The sequence below is a fragment of the Arvicanthis niloticus genome, chromosome 23, assembly GCF_011762505.2.
Source record: "Arvicanthis niloticus isolate mArvNil1 chromosome 23, mArvNil1.pat.X, whole genome shotgun sequence".
In the NCBI taxonomy this organism is placed as follows: Eukaryota; Metazoa; Chordata; class Mammalia; order Rodentia; family Muridae; genus Arvicanthis; species Arvicanthis niloticus.
Genome location: NC_133430.1, coordinates 37,107,842 through 37,122,521, shown reverse-complemented (window position 1 = coordinate 37,122,521; position 14,680 = coordinate 37,107,842). Strand labels below are relative to the sequence as shown.

The 14,680-nt window shown below is 43.2% G+C and overlaps 1 protein-coding gene across 1 annotated transcript in view; it reads left to right on the top strand.

The window, feature by feature from the left end:
* The first annotated feature begins 361 nt into the window (after nucleotides 1–361).
* The window catches only part of Arg2 (arginase 2), a 26,271-nt gene continuing 11,952 nt past the window's right edge, over nucleotides 362–14,680 (top strand). Inside the window, exons 1-2 of the mRNA XM_076921858.1 lie at nucleotides 362–582; nucleotides 1,619–1,691. Coding sequence (XP_076777973.1) covers nucleotides 472–582; nucleotides 1,619–1,691 — 184 coding nt within the window. The 5' untranslated portion in view covers nucleotides 362–471. The remainder of the gene's footprint in view (nucleotides 583–1,618; nucleotides 1,692–14,680) is intronic.

The following is a 14,680-nucleotide window of genomic DNA, read 5'->3' as shown; positions in this document are numbered from 1 at the left end:
TGAGATAGAAATCTTCAGATGGATGCTGGCTTGGTGTAGGTTAGCAGATAACCCCGGGTGCATGGCACAGACCATGGCCAGTGCCAACTCTTCAGTCGCGATAGAGATAGCACCCGGAGCGGGTACATTGAGGTCTCCAACCTGGCAAGGACCGCTGCTTCCCGGGAAACCACACAGGTGCCACTCTGATCAGCGGCTTTATGGTAGTGGCTTAGGCATCGGGGGCGTGTCCAGGGAAAGAGAGGACACGTCCACTGGTGACTCAACAGTGGGCGTGTCCCAGACCCTGGAGAGCTATGGTCCTCTGAGAAGGTGCACCGGGGGCTGGTTGGGGGTGTGCCCGAGAGCTGCTGACGTCACAAGGCGGAGCGCTCGCCTGGTGAAGCAGCGAAGCTGTGGGAGGCTGCACTCACTCGAGGTCCTGAGTTGCACGGAGCCGCTTCTCCTAGGTTGAGACCCTCCCTGCTAATCATGTTCCTGAGGAGCAGCGTCTCCCGTCTCCTCTACAGGCAAATTCCTTGCGTCCTGACGAGATCCGTCCATTCTGTAGCTATAGTCGGAGCCCCTTTCTCTCGGGGACAGGTGAGAGCTGCGACCCGAGCTGACCGGACACGAAGCCTAGAGAGTTTCGTGGGGCCGGGACAGGGGGAGGGAAAAAAAAACGTGGGGAAGAGCTTGCGGGTTCCCATGGCGGGCACCTGGAGCGCACGTGGGATTTTCCCTGACCCAGATGGAGATGAGGGACTGATGGAAGGCAAGGGGTGAGAGAGGGCACTAGGCATCAAGAGGGAAGTGGGCATCGAGAAGGCGAGCATCTGCGGCCTCCAGGACGACGGAGAGATGGGTATTTCCAGCTTGGAGTGATGAAGGGAAGGAAAAGGGAGAGGATTCCATGGAGGAGCTGGAGAAGGCAAAACCAGGATCGTTGGGAAATTGTTGGAGAGGAGGTTTAAAGACTGTGACCCACGCCGGGCGGTGGTGGCGCACGCCTTTAATCCCAGCACTTGGGAGGCAGAGGCAGGCGGATTTCTGAGTTCGAGGCCAGCCTGGTCTACAGAGTGAGTTCCAGGACAGCCAGGGCTACACAGAGAAACCCTGGCTCAAAAAACCAAAAAAAAAAAAAAAAAAAAAGACTGTGACCCGGGATTAAGGCAGGCTTCAGGTTCTATTCTTGCAGAAAAAACCTGGAGAGAAAAAGATGCTGATCTCTTGCAGCGGCGGGAGGACCGGAGGGGCTTTGTTCTCTCTTCAAAGAAAGAAACCTGCTGTCGCGGAGGCGCACTTACTGATGGGAAGCTAGGTGCCGGGTCCAGCCAGATGCACACTCTCAGTCACCGGATCATAGCTCATTAAGCCCTTTCCCGATACGTGACTGCTCTGGTCGGGTCAGTGAGGGACCCAGAAGGTTGATTTGCTTTCAAGAATAAAATCTTCCCTCCTCCATCTATTAAGCATTTAATGAAATGATCAGCCTTCTACAGTAGAAGTTTTGATGCTGTGAAAGGTTTGCAGAGGTATCTGTTAGAAACTCAGTGTAGCGCCAGAGATGTCTGTGTCAAAGTGTTTCTGCTCCTTTCCTCACCTTCTCTTATGTCTGTGGGATTTGTATGATTCACAGAAAAAAAAAGGAGTGGAATATGGTCCAGCTGCCATTCGAGAAGCTGGCTTGCTGAAGAGGCTTTCCATGTTGGGTAAGTGGTTAAATTTCCATGTTTGTTCGGGAAGGGGAAAAGACCTGTTCAGAATCTGATCTCTTATATCCTGTAAGTGGTTTGTCCCCATCTGGTATCCTTTGGATTCCTTCTGCAGATAAACATCTATCAGGGGGTCTTCGGAGGAAGTCTTCTTGCAAATATATTAGGGAAGTGAAGCCCAGCAAAGTAGGTCCTGGAACAAGCCATCAGTGTATGGCGAGTGCAGCAAAGGATGCTGGGTAGCTCCAGCTTTAACTGCCCAGTTAACCTTTCCTGGTTACATGGAATTAACCTTTCCTGGTTACATGGTAGCTTTCCTAACTGAGACTTGAGCGGCTTCTGAGTCATCCATCTTTCCAAACATTTGTTGCCTCTTTCCAAACCATTTCCTCTCTGGGGCTAACGGGTTTGTATTATTGTAACCCTGATGTAGACGAGGGTTTTTTTTTTTTTTTCTTTTTTTCAAAACTACCTAATTATGAAATCACTTGGGTGACTAGTTAAAAGCAGTTCCTAACCTCCTCCATGGAAGAGTTCTGACTCCTTGCAGATGAGGTAAGAGCTAGATAGATCTGTGCATTTTTATAGGCATTCCTTGACGTCAGATTTGCAAGTTTCTGTGTTGTAATTAAGGTAGTGTTTAGACTTTTAGGACCAGAAGTAAATCAGACTCCGAGATAAACACCATGTCTACAGTAGTGGAGAACTATTAGTACCAAGGCACCAGACTTCAATACCTCTTTGGTATCTGACCCAAATATGTCTAGCATGTTCCGTGTTGTAACTAGGACCATTCACATTATCTTTTCTGGTGCCATGAATACAAATCTTACAATCAATAGAAAACTTTGGCGACAGGAATGCAGAATCTTCATGAACTACAGATGTCCACTCTTACTCTGAAACAGTTGCTGATCATGCGGCCACTCCAAGGGGGACTCATCTTTCAGAATCGGAATAGTGAAACCATCTAATGCGCCCCTTTTATGTGGGACCATGACGGGGAACCAAAGACAGATGACAGTAAAGATAACCACAAAAGTCAAGTTGGTGAACCAGTGAGTTTGTTGAGATGGCTTACAGGGGAACAGGTGAGGGGCTACGTTACTGAGAGTCTACCCCAGCTTGAGTACCAAAAATGATGGTAATAGCCTGAACATTTTCAAATTAGCCTGGGTCAAATGTCAAAGGAGAGGTGGCCTTTGATAAGGTGAAGATTGTAATGTCTTTGGAATGGCTTAAGTAACTAGATTATGGGTGGGAAATTGGGGGGAAAAAAAAAGAGAAGATAGCAAGAAGAGCAGATTTTTGTTGTTGTTTGAGACATGGTCTCCCTATGTATCCCTGGATGTCCTAGAACTTGCTATGGAGACCAGACTGGCATTGAACTCGAAGAGATACAATTTGGCTCTCCCTCCAAAGTGCTAGGATTAGAGGTGTGTGCCACCATGCCCAGGACATCAGAAGAGGGCAGCAGATGTCCTCTTCTGAAAAAGCAGATCTGAAAATGAAAAACTTGGTGTTGAACCTGATGGGTTTGAGAAACCTGTAAAAGGAAGGTGAGGGACTAGAACAAAGATGGAGAAGCAAGCATGGCTTTCTAGAGGACGGTCAGAGTTGTGGCAGAGCTGTATGAAGCAGGGGGAGTTTAAGAGATAACACAGCAGTTGAGAGCACTTGCTGCTTTAATAGAGGACCCAGGTTTGGTTACCAGCACCCACATGGATGCTCACAACTGTAACTGCAGGGCATCTGCTGCCCTCTTCTGATGTCCATGGGCATCAGGCATCCATATGGTACACATACATATGAGAGACTCCTGGTAGGCAGATACATAGGGATGGGGGCCATGGCTATCTAATAAAGGTGGAGAATTTCCAAGATGGCCAACTTCTACCTCTCCTGACTTGAGACAAAAGCCTGGCATCTTACAACAAATGCCTTGTAGGCTTTTGTCTCCTACCAACAGGCACCCTGCTGACAGACTGGCTCAATAAGTTCAAAGCCAGATCAGATATGTCACACAACAGCTGCATACCAACCAGCCATCCTCTCTTTCTATAAACTGACCAGCTCTTCAGACACTGGAAAACCCTAGGCCTCAAGAAGAAAACAGATTTTCTGGTCTTTTTAGAGGTGGTTCTTCTCTGTGTCTCTGTGTAAATGTTAGTATGCATTTCCTTATCCCCAATAAACACCTTCCTTCTACTGCTGATGCTGTCTGTTCCTGTTGGCAGTGTTTAAGATTGCTCTGCTGTAAGCTGTTGCACTCAAGATTTTTCCTGCTTCTTACATTCTTTAGCTGGCAGAAAACAAACCTAGTCAAGACCCCTAAACTGTATCCATATGCACACATACATGCAGATATGTATGTATGTGTATATATGCAGATATGTATGTATGTATATACATACATACATAAAATGTGATTGTCACCTGGGTCTGCCATAATGAACAAATGCCAGAGACACATCAGTTGAAGGTTTGCAGATTAGAGGACCAATCAAGAGGGAGATAAGGCTAGGAGAGAGTGAAGAGAGTTGACCTAGAGGAGAACATTTGGGGGGAGGGAGGGAGAGCAAGCAGCTGTATGATAAGAAACCCAGCAACATAAAGGCAGGCAGATCCCTGGGCTGGAGCGTGGAAGTTTCAGCGGAATGGTGGGAGGGAGCCGGGCTGAGCTATCACTGTCATACAGCTCAGCTCACGCCTCCTGAGGTCCTCTTACCTCTGAAAGCAAATGCTTTCATGGAATTCATGGATCTCTGCTCTCAGCCTTAACATCTCTAATGTCTGAACGACTACCTCAGGCTCTCTACCAGCAGTTTCTTGCATCAGCAAAACAGATTCCTCTTCTTCTATCTGAAGAAGTGCCAAGTGGAGTCAAGAAGAAATGTCTTAGGAAAAATAATGTGAGCCTTGTGATGAGGGACCAGAAAATCCCCAAGCGGCTTCTCGAGTTCCAGCACCCGTGGCCTACCAATACTGCCCAGTTCTTTTGTACAGCAGCCTCAGGAACGTGTGGCTTCTTCACTAGCAAAACTGAGTCACATGACCGCAATTCCAAAGTGAGACTTCAAAGTGGTAATTTAGGCTCGCTGCTGTCTCTAACCACAGAACCCTCTTTCTACTTGTGATGGCAAAGGGGGCGGATTTCCTCAGTGCTCAGAGCTTCAGTGAAATCTGGAGCAGTTTGAGCCTCGGAGCCTTGACACAGCAGTGCCTCTGTCTCTCTCAGGTTTTTCAGTTTCCACATTCCACCTTGGTTTTTTTTTTTTTTTTTTTTTTTTTTTTTTTTTTTTGCAGCTAAAGCTGTGGCCATTTGACCTAGGTTCCACCAAGGGAAGCATGCATAGCAAATTTTGATTTGAAATTCCAGAAGGGACTGTGACGATACGATTACCTTCACTGGATCATTCTGTATTTTGTGTGTCATTATTTCTGGCAAGCATTTAAACTAGACTTTTTTTTTTTTTTTTTTTTTTTTTTTTTTAAATCGGTGTCTTACTATATAACCCTGGTGATGGGGACTCCAGGGTGGCCTCAGACTTACAGCAGTCCTCTGCCTTTGTCTCCCTAGCTCTGGCTTACAGGTCGGTGTCACTATGCCTGGCTTTAGACTTAGAGTCTTAAAGACTCTCTTTAATGATTCTAGGAAAGTCTCAGATTCAATAAGTTGTTTTTCTGCTTAGGCAGGTCTCTGTTGCTTGTCATTAATAAGCTACTTTATAAGGGCAGTGAGAAACAGTCGGCTGTGAAGACCTTGATTTTGAATTTTGATCTTCTGCTTCCCTCCCCCTTTTACACAATCTGGTTTGTTTTGTCTTGTTTTTTAATGCAGCTTCCTAGTTTAGTTTCCTTGGCCTTTAATCTTGGAGTGCATCTTAATTCTTTTGTATTTCAGCAACTTCCTGTTATGGTGCTCTGATTTTTGAACTGTCACGGTCCTTAGTGTGACCTCTGGGAACAGCAGTCTAAAGTCTTGGTTGGCTTACAGATATTAAGTTCTCAATAAATGGACCTATTGTGACTTGAATTTTTTTCACTCTGTTTTTATTGTGGTGGTGGTTATAGGACTATATACCCATCAAAACACATTGGATTTAAAATGTGAATTAATATAAAGTATGTGTCAAATCTGTTTTGAGGAAATTTCAACATCTTCAGGTTTCTTTCTCCTCCCTCCCTCCCTCCCTCCCTCCCTCCCTCCCTCCCTCCCTCTTCCTCTTTGTTTCTTTCAGTAGCTATCATTATGTATCCCAAACTAGCCTCAAGTTCACAACTCTGCAGCCTTAGCCTCCCGAGTTTTGGAATTATGGGGTATGGCATTGTGCCTAGCTTAGGTCTGTTTCTCTCTCTTTTTTTTCTATTCTTTCTTTCTTGTTGTGTTTTTGTTTTCCAAGACAGGGCTTTTCTGTGTAGCCCTGGCTATCCTGGAACTCACTGAGATCCACCTGCCTCTGCCTCCCAAATGCTGGAATTAAAGGCATGTGCTCCCTCAGCTTGGTAGGCTTATTTTTCTTAAGAGCAGCTTTTAGGCACTAAAACTATGATGAGCTGTTCATGGGGATACACAGCTTTAACTTGGAGGTAAGGGCAAGTGGACCTTTGTGAGTTTGAGAACATTCTGGTCTACGTATAAGTTACAGGGCTAGCTAGCAAGATCCTGTCTCAAAGCAAAAATATGAGTGTGTTCACTTATTGATTGATGATTTATGTACAGAGTGCTATAATTTGCAAATTTGTGTTAGAGTGCTAGATTTAACCCTAGTGGACAAAATTAATTCTTGTTAACAATGCCCTAATAAAGTGTGACGGGAAATAGAAATGGAAAACACGGAAATATGTCAGGTGGCCTTGTACAGAGTAAACGGAAGCTAGGGATAGGGACAGCAAAGGTTGGAGATGGGTCAGCATCGAGCCTTAGACAGATGTCACTGAAAAAGCTGAGTCAGCAAACCTGGGAAGGGAGAAAAGAAGTCTGAGCAAATTTCCAACAGGGAAAACAGCACAAACAAAGACCCTGAAGCTGGTCTAGATTATGAATAAAACCCATTCCCGAGCCCTCGCCAAGGCTGCTGTGTTCAAAGCGGTGAGCATTCTACTCCAGGTTTTTAGCATCTTCAAAAGATAGTTCCCAGGAAATTGTTATTTGACAATTCCAGTAGTTTCTTAGAATGATCTATTTACAAGGCTGATCTTTATTTAACTAACACAAGTCAATAGGGAAAAAGAAGAATCTTTTATAAATGATTTCAGGACAACTGGATACCCATGTACAAAAATAAAATTTATAAAAGGATTCTCCTTCGTAGCATTTATCAAAATTCCTAATTCAGGCTGGAGAGGTGGCTCACTGGTTAAAAGCACTGGCTGTTCCTGCAGAGCACTGGGGCTTGGTTCCCTGCACCCACGTGCATCTCCATGCTGTGGTTCCAGTTCCAGGAGATCAAACATACTTCTACATCCAAGGGTACCAGGCATGTACATGGTGCATACACATGCACATACACAGGCACTCACTCATGCACATATGATAGAAATAAGTCTTACTTTTTTTTTTTTAACAACTGGGCATTTACCAAAGTTCTAAATTTAATGTAAATTATGAAACTGTAGAAGCGACCATGTGAACGTTTGTGGATTTGGGTTAGACTAGACTGTAGTTTCTTAGCTATCTTACCGGGTCACCAAAATCGCATATGACAGAAATGAAAATAGATCACATGGAGTTTATCAAAATTGAAACTACGAGCCTTGAAGACATTATGCTGTGAAGGAAGGCAGGTATAAAAGGCCACTGACTGGCTCCGTTAAGTATGAAATGTCTAGAGTGGGGGGATCTGTGCAGGAAGTAACTTAGTCATTCCTAAGGGCTGAGGAAATAGGACATGTCTGAAAATGGGTTTAGGCTTTGAGGGGGAGGTAACAAGCTGTTCTAGAATTAGATAGTACTGACATCTTTACAACTTGGGGAGTAATGTGTTAAAAAAAATTACTGAATTGTAAATTCTAGGAATGAATTTCCTGGCATATAAATTGTATCTCTAGCAAACTACATAGACGGTTGTGACTGGAAAGGAAGTACGGGGAACTCGTGTGCTGCATGTTTCCTTATATGCCGTTTGCTTTACAAACATCGTAAACTATTGTATTTTTGCATAGACTTTATAAATCTTGTCTGTTGACAGCTAGATCTTAGGCTACCAATTTACATTTTCTAGTTTTTTGGGGAAAAGAGACAATTCTACTTTGAAAAAAAAAAGAGATGAGATTAATGTCTTTGGGACGCTGTTAGAATGACACTTGGGTACTTTGGGACAAAAATTGGTTACTAGATTGTATCAGTAGCAAATAGTGAATATCAGAATTTGCTATCAGTGAAGGAGTAGAGTGGGGGTGTAGTCACTCCTTTATATAAAAAAAGAACAGCCTGCCTTTGCAGTCAGGAAGCAAAAGCAACTGTCAAAGACCAATAAGCATTGATTGATTAGCATAGGTCTGGATCTGGGGTTGGAAGGTAAGGGATTGATTAGCATAGGTCTGGATGTGGGGTTGGAAGGTAAGGGATTGATTAGCATAGGTCTGGATCTGGGGTTGGAAGGTAAGTGACTGACATGAGCTTCTTTAAAATTAAAGTTTTGGAATCTGCTTTGTCAGCAACATCATTTGGACACATCTTTGGAAAACCAAATGTCAGAGAACTGGCTTCATACTTCCTTTGCTGATTGTGTCAGTCCATTTTGTATTGCTTTAATAGAATACCTGAGGCTGACTGATGTATAATAAACAGAAATTTATTGGCTCTAGGAATAGAAGCTCAGGAGTCCATGATTAAGAGACTACATTTAGTGATGCCCAAATTTACTGTATCCTAATGTAGAGTGAAAAATTATAAAGGCCATTTTATGAAATATGTGTAGATTTTTTGCCTTAGACCTGAGCAGGAAAAGTGCAGATTCCAGAATGAGGAACTGAAAATAAGATTTCGGGCCTTCACTTCCCCGGAGCACTTTCCGGGTGGAGGACATTATTCCCTGAATCAAGCCTCAGGCAGTAGGCCCATCTATGGGTGGAAGAGGCCCAAGGCAGGAAGACACATTCCTGACTACAGATAAAGATGCTGCCACCTTAGGTGGGGCTATAGCCAGAAGAAGTAAAGATAGTTAATCTGAAATAGTTGGTAAATGACAGGGTGGGACACAGTGACATGGTAAACCATTCAGGGTGGGTTTCTCTGGAATGTTTCACTATTCTTATGTTATGTATCCTTGACAACACCTCACCCCCTCCCCACTCCCCTGGTTTGTGGTTTTTCCCTTTAAAACCCTCCATGGACTGGCTGTGGTCGTCGAACCCCACTCCTGAGCGGTGGTGAGACCGCTGGCTGCCAGGTTTCTTCCATAATAAACCTCTGCTGATTGCATCCAGGTATGGGTTCTTGTGATCTTTGGGTGGTCGTGATTTCCTGAGACTTGAGGAAGGGTCTCCCGAGTATGGGGGTCTTTACTAACATGGCTGAAAGCATCACAGGAATCAATTTATAGCCTCACACTCTCTTGTAATTAGCATTAATCTGTGTATGAGGAAACCCACAGGATCTATCTGCATGCACACTTCCCCACTAAGCCCATTTCCCAGCACTGGTGCATGAGTTAAATTTTCAACTCATGATTTTTGAGAGGGCACATTCAAAACCCTAGCAAGACTCTAGCATACACCAAAATACCGCATTGCTCTGGACCAGTCTGAGCCACGCTGCCTTGTGGGATGAATCATCTGTCCTGGGCAAGTAGAAGCTGAGGCCTGAGAAATAGTCTTTTTAGGCTTCCCTCCTCTCAGTTACACCTTGGATGTCACTATTGGTGATCTATTTCTCTTTTTCATTCTTTAAAAAAAAAACAGCTTTTGTTCACTTATTTTTATTTTATGTGTTTTGCCTGTGTATATGTATGTATGTATTGCACCATCAGGGTGCCTGGTGCCCTCAGAGGATAGAAGAGGACATTGGATCCCCTGGAGCTGGGAATCCAAGTTGGGTCCTTTGAAAGAGCGCCAAGTGCTCTTAACTACTGAGCCATTTTCCAGCCCTTTTAAAAACACATTTTTAATTATGTGTGCACAGTGTGCATATACAAGTCAGGAAATTGTACAGTCTAGTAGGCATAGTGGTACATACCCATAAACCCAGTACTTAGGAAGCTGATGTAGAATCCAGCTTGGCCTATATAGTGAGATCTTTTCTCAGAAAACAGATGGTCTTCAACATCAACGTCCTCTGAGTGCTTGCTCCCACTTCCTGTGATGGCTCCTTGCCTGTAATCTCAAGCCCTTGCATTACCAACTCAGACACAAACTCTCTCAAGTTTTCCTTGTCATCTCCCAAATTTGTTGTATTAACAAGAGCCAGTTTTTCCTCTACTATCATCAGAGTCTGCATCCAATCCCTGTATTGGGTAGCTAACATTATACATAAGAGCCTGAGCTGTCAGCAGCTGGGAAAAAAATTAATTTCACTTTCACGCAAACAATCTGGAGGTCCAGAACTGGTTTGGTGGCTCTGTGCCTCAGATCTAGATTCTTAACTTGTGCTGTTGGCAAGGCTCCTACTGAATTATTGTAAACTCATTTCTGGGAGTAGGATAGTCAAATGGACAAAGGCACAAAGGGAGAATTTTTCCTTTTCTAAGAAGCTATGGCAGGACAATGCTCTCCATGTACCTGTTGGCTGGTGCTGGTTACGTGGGCACATCCCATTTCTAGGGAAAGCTGAGGAGTCTAGTTTATTCTAAGAGGTTTCCTCCAGAGAAAAACCTTTGTGGATGGAAGGCCAGCCTCTTCCATGTTACTTCCTGATTTATATTAGGACTTAAAGTTTTTCCATTTGTGACTCTTTTTAACCTGATAACTTTTCCCCTGCTTTGAGACAGGGTTTCTTTGTGCAATCCTGGCTTTTCTGGAACTCACTATGTAGACCAGGATGGCCTTGAATCTGGAATCCTGCCTTGCCTCCTAAGTGCTGGAACTAAAGGCATGTCATACCACCCTGCTCACCTGAGGAATTTTTATCCAATTCTATATTTATAGGTATACAAATCAAACATTTTCTGTCATCATAAACTGACGCTGCTCCACGCTGCCCCACGTTTGGGGGCCAAGTGCTTCGGCCTGAGGGTTAGTCAACAGGGTCTAGCAAGAGAGATAGTGGGGATGGAGGGGCAAGAGACGCAAAGAATGGAGACAAGACAGAGGGTCTGATCAAGTCCTCTTTATTGAAAGGAAGTCCTGGGTATTTATATGCTTTACCATGTGCTTTGCAGCCGTGGACAAGCAGGGGAACACAGCTGAAGACACTTCATCGTGTGTGCCTTGCAGCTGGGGTCACTAAACAACAAAACAAGATATGTGAGAAAAACAAGATATTTATCAGAGTGTGTTCGGCTGTTGTGGGCTGTTGAAAAACAAGTCTCATGTCAGGGTATATGGCTCGAGATGGCTGCAAAGCTGATAGCTGCCTTCTGCTACAAGTCGGCTCCCAACAATAAATTAGCACACATTTTTAACATTTATTAAAGACAATAGCAAATCCATATACTAATGAGATGGATGTGTTTAGTTTTACATACAGAATTAAATCTTGAACCAGGTATGCTGGCTTACACTTACAAATAGGGTTTAAGAGGCTAAAACAAGAGAATTATTACAAGTTTGAGGCCATCAAGGGGCATAGTGAGTTCTATGCAAATCTGGGCACAAATATAAGACTGTATTAAAAAAAATCTTGGCTGAATATTTGATTTTGCTGGACATAGTTATTGTCAATGTTTTTCAGAGTTGATTGATATTTGTTGATTTTATTCTATAGTCAACTTTGAGAATGCTGCTTCATGTAAAATATGTAATACGAACTGGGAGAATTATGTTTGGGGCTATTTCAGAGCCCCAAATCCAAACCAAAATTCATGTAATAAGTTAGAAAAAAAATTGAACTTTACTTTTATGAATGGATGTTTCGCTTGCATGTATGGATGTGCACCATGGGTGTGCTTGATGCCCGAGGAGGTCACAAGAGCACACTGGACCCCCTGGAACTGAAGTTACAGACAGTTGTGAGATGCTGTGTGGGTGCTGGGAACCATAGCTAGGTCTTTTGCAAAAGCAGTAAGTACTTTTAACCCCTTACTCATTTCTCTAGCCCCCATGTGATTTTTTTAAAAAATAAATCTCAAGTCAGCAACTCAAACAGCAAGTGTATTTATTTTTTTTATCCTTTAATGATTTCATTTATTTACTGTGTTTCTCTGCCTGTTTGGCTCTTCTTGCCCAAAATTGTTTCATGAAATGACACAGACATATAATAAACAAGTTTTGGGAAGTTTTAGGTTACAACATCAGTTTCAAAGAAAGCACAAGAGGAAGGATGGAGAGAAAAACCAGAAAGATGTCTCATGTGACCTGTATTTCCCTTGGCCTGCCACCTTACTTATTACTATGTTAATTCTTGTTACTATTTAAACACAATTTGCAGGAAGGGCTCAGAAACTCACTGTCCTTTGATAGCACTCCTCAATGACTTCTGGTGACAGGGCTGGGGCTCTTGCCCCAGAGTATTTGCTTATAGTTTCAGACCATAAATTTTAAGTCATCATTAGGCCCAAACATTTCTTTTTAAATGTAGAGTCTGCTTATGTAGCCCTGGCTGTCCTGGAATTGTTATATAGACCATGCCGGCTTCAAACTAGAACTGGAACTCAAGAGATACAGCATCATGCCTGGCTCAAATATATGTTTACTAATTAAAGTAGGGGCCATTGCAATCAACACATTTTTGACACAGTGAAATACGTTTGTTTGTTCTGCAGAATAAAGAGCTCTGGGATTTGACAAAGTCCTGGATAGCACTTTTTTTTCATGCTGCTGGTTACGTTAAAGGCTGTCAGAATGATTTAAGAGATCTGATGGTGAGAGGGCAGATGAGCTTGGTGGATGTGACAGGACTTCATTGCCCAGTTAGTTCAGCCTCTGAAGCACTGGCTTTGTGATGTGTAGTGACAGGTTGTTCTGGAGAACTGGGCCCTTTCTGTGAGCAATATCTGCTGTAGGCGTTGCAATTTGTGGCATGCCTCATAGGTTTGAAAGGGCCTTCTCCATCCTTTTTTCTGTTCCTGCTGTCTTGAACCTGGGGAGCTCTATCCTTAGACACACAAGAGCAAAACCCTAGGTATGACAAAGCCAAGAACCAGGTCCCTGAATCACTGCACAGATGAAAGTCTGCTGCTTACCCGGATGGTAAACAAACATGACTGTATCTGAAGTATGTCTTGAGTAATTAGCTGCAGCAGCTTAGCCTATCCCACCTCATAATCTTGTATTATGCATAAAGGTCTTCAAGAATATATCATCAGGTTTGAGGAGTAACATGGGAGCCTGTATCATTAGACTCATTTTTTTTTCAAATAATTTCTACTGTCTATAAAGGGAGGGGGGGAAATGCATAGCAAGACAGTATTGATACAAATTGTACTTGCAGAGGGACATTCCTTGACTCAGGCAGTCAGTGTCCCTACTCTTGACCTGGTACTTACATTGTGAAAATTAAAGAGGCAGTTATACCTTTTCAAGATCGAATCCCCTTCAGGGTCCGCCTCTTAGTGTTGTGGAAACACCAAGGCAGAGCTTATCAGGTTTTCATAGCCAGACTCATGTTGACATGTAAATTATCAAGATTGCATGCTGCTGGCATAATTGGATTGAGAAATAGCCCTTACAACATGCACCTTCAGGAAGCCCTTGTGGGTATGTGAGGCACCTAGGAAGCAAGTGGGAAAACAAGAAAGCTGTTGGGTTAGGAGACAGTAAGTAGTGGGTAATCGCTCTAAAAACAAAACAAAGATTTCTTTTATGTGTATCAATGGTTTGCCTGTATGTGTGGTACTCACAGAGGCCAAAAGAGGCATTAAATCCTTTAGAACTAGAGTTACAGAGCTACCATGTATACCATGTATAGAGTTGTGAGCTACCATGTGGGTGCTGGGAATTGAACCCAGGTCTTCTGGAAGGGCAGCCAGTGTATTTACCACTGGGGCATCTATCCAGTCCTCTAGAGGTGGTAATCTTAGAGCCCACATTCATACATAAGTGAATCTGTTGAACTACCTCCAGCAGCTGATTGGTGTCAGGGATCAAATCCAGGGTCATGTGCATGCTATTCTAACCCAGAGTTACAGCTTAGCCCCTGAGTTGCACATTTAATGACCAAAATCCTCCCATAAAATGCAGTCTCTCTTCTTGGAGTCCTGCTGCAAGATTGGCAAATTCTTTTTAGACCTTGTGCAGCTCCTTTCTGGTTAAGTACATTTAAGTGAGTGGAATACTGTTTTCTGTCAGGCTTATCTCAGTTTATGCCCTGGCATCCTTGATTGGGCTTGAGTGTTCCCTAAGTTCTATTACTTAATCTTATCCACTTGAAACATTAATGTTCTTGTTTTCTTATTGGTCATATGAAGATTTCTATGAGTTAAAGGTTTGGCAAGTAGTTCTGAAAGTTAATATTAACATATTATAACCCTTTGATTAGTCAGAGGTCTCTAGAGAAACACAGTGCTTACAGAATGAATATATATACTCACTGTATAATATATATATAATATATATATGTATATATTATATATAAAGGAGATTTATTAGAGTGGCTTACAGGTTATGGTCTAGTTAGTCCAACAATGGCTGTCTACCAATAGAAGGTTCAAGAATTCCGTCCACGAAGCTGGATGTCTCAGCTGGTCTTCAGTATACACTGGAATCCTGAAGAACTTGGTTCCAATGCCTTCGAAGGATGTGCTGGCAAAGTGAAGGCAAGCAGGCAAAGAATGAACAAACTCTTCCTTCTCTCATGTCCTTTTATGTAGGCTTCCAGGAGAAGGTATGACCCAGATTAAAGGTGGATCTTCCCACCTCAAAAGATCTGGGTTAAAGGTATCTTTCCA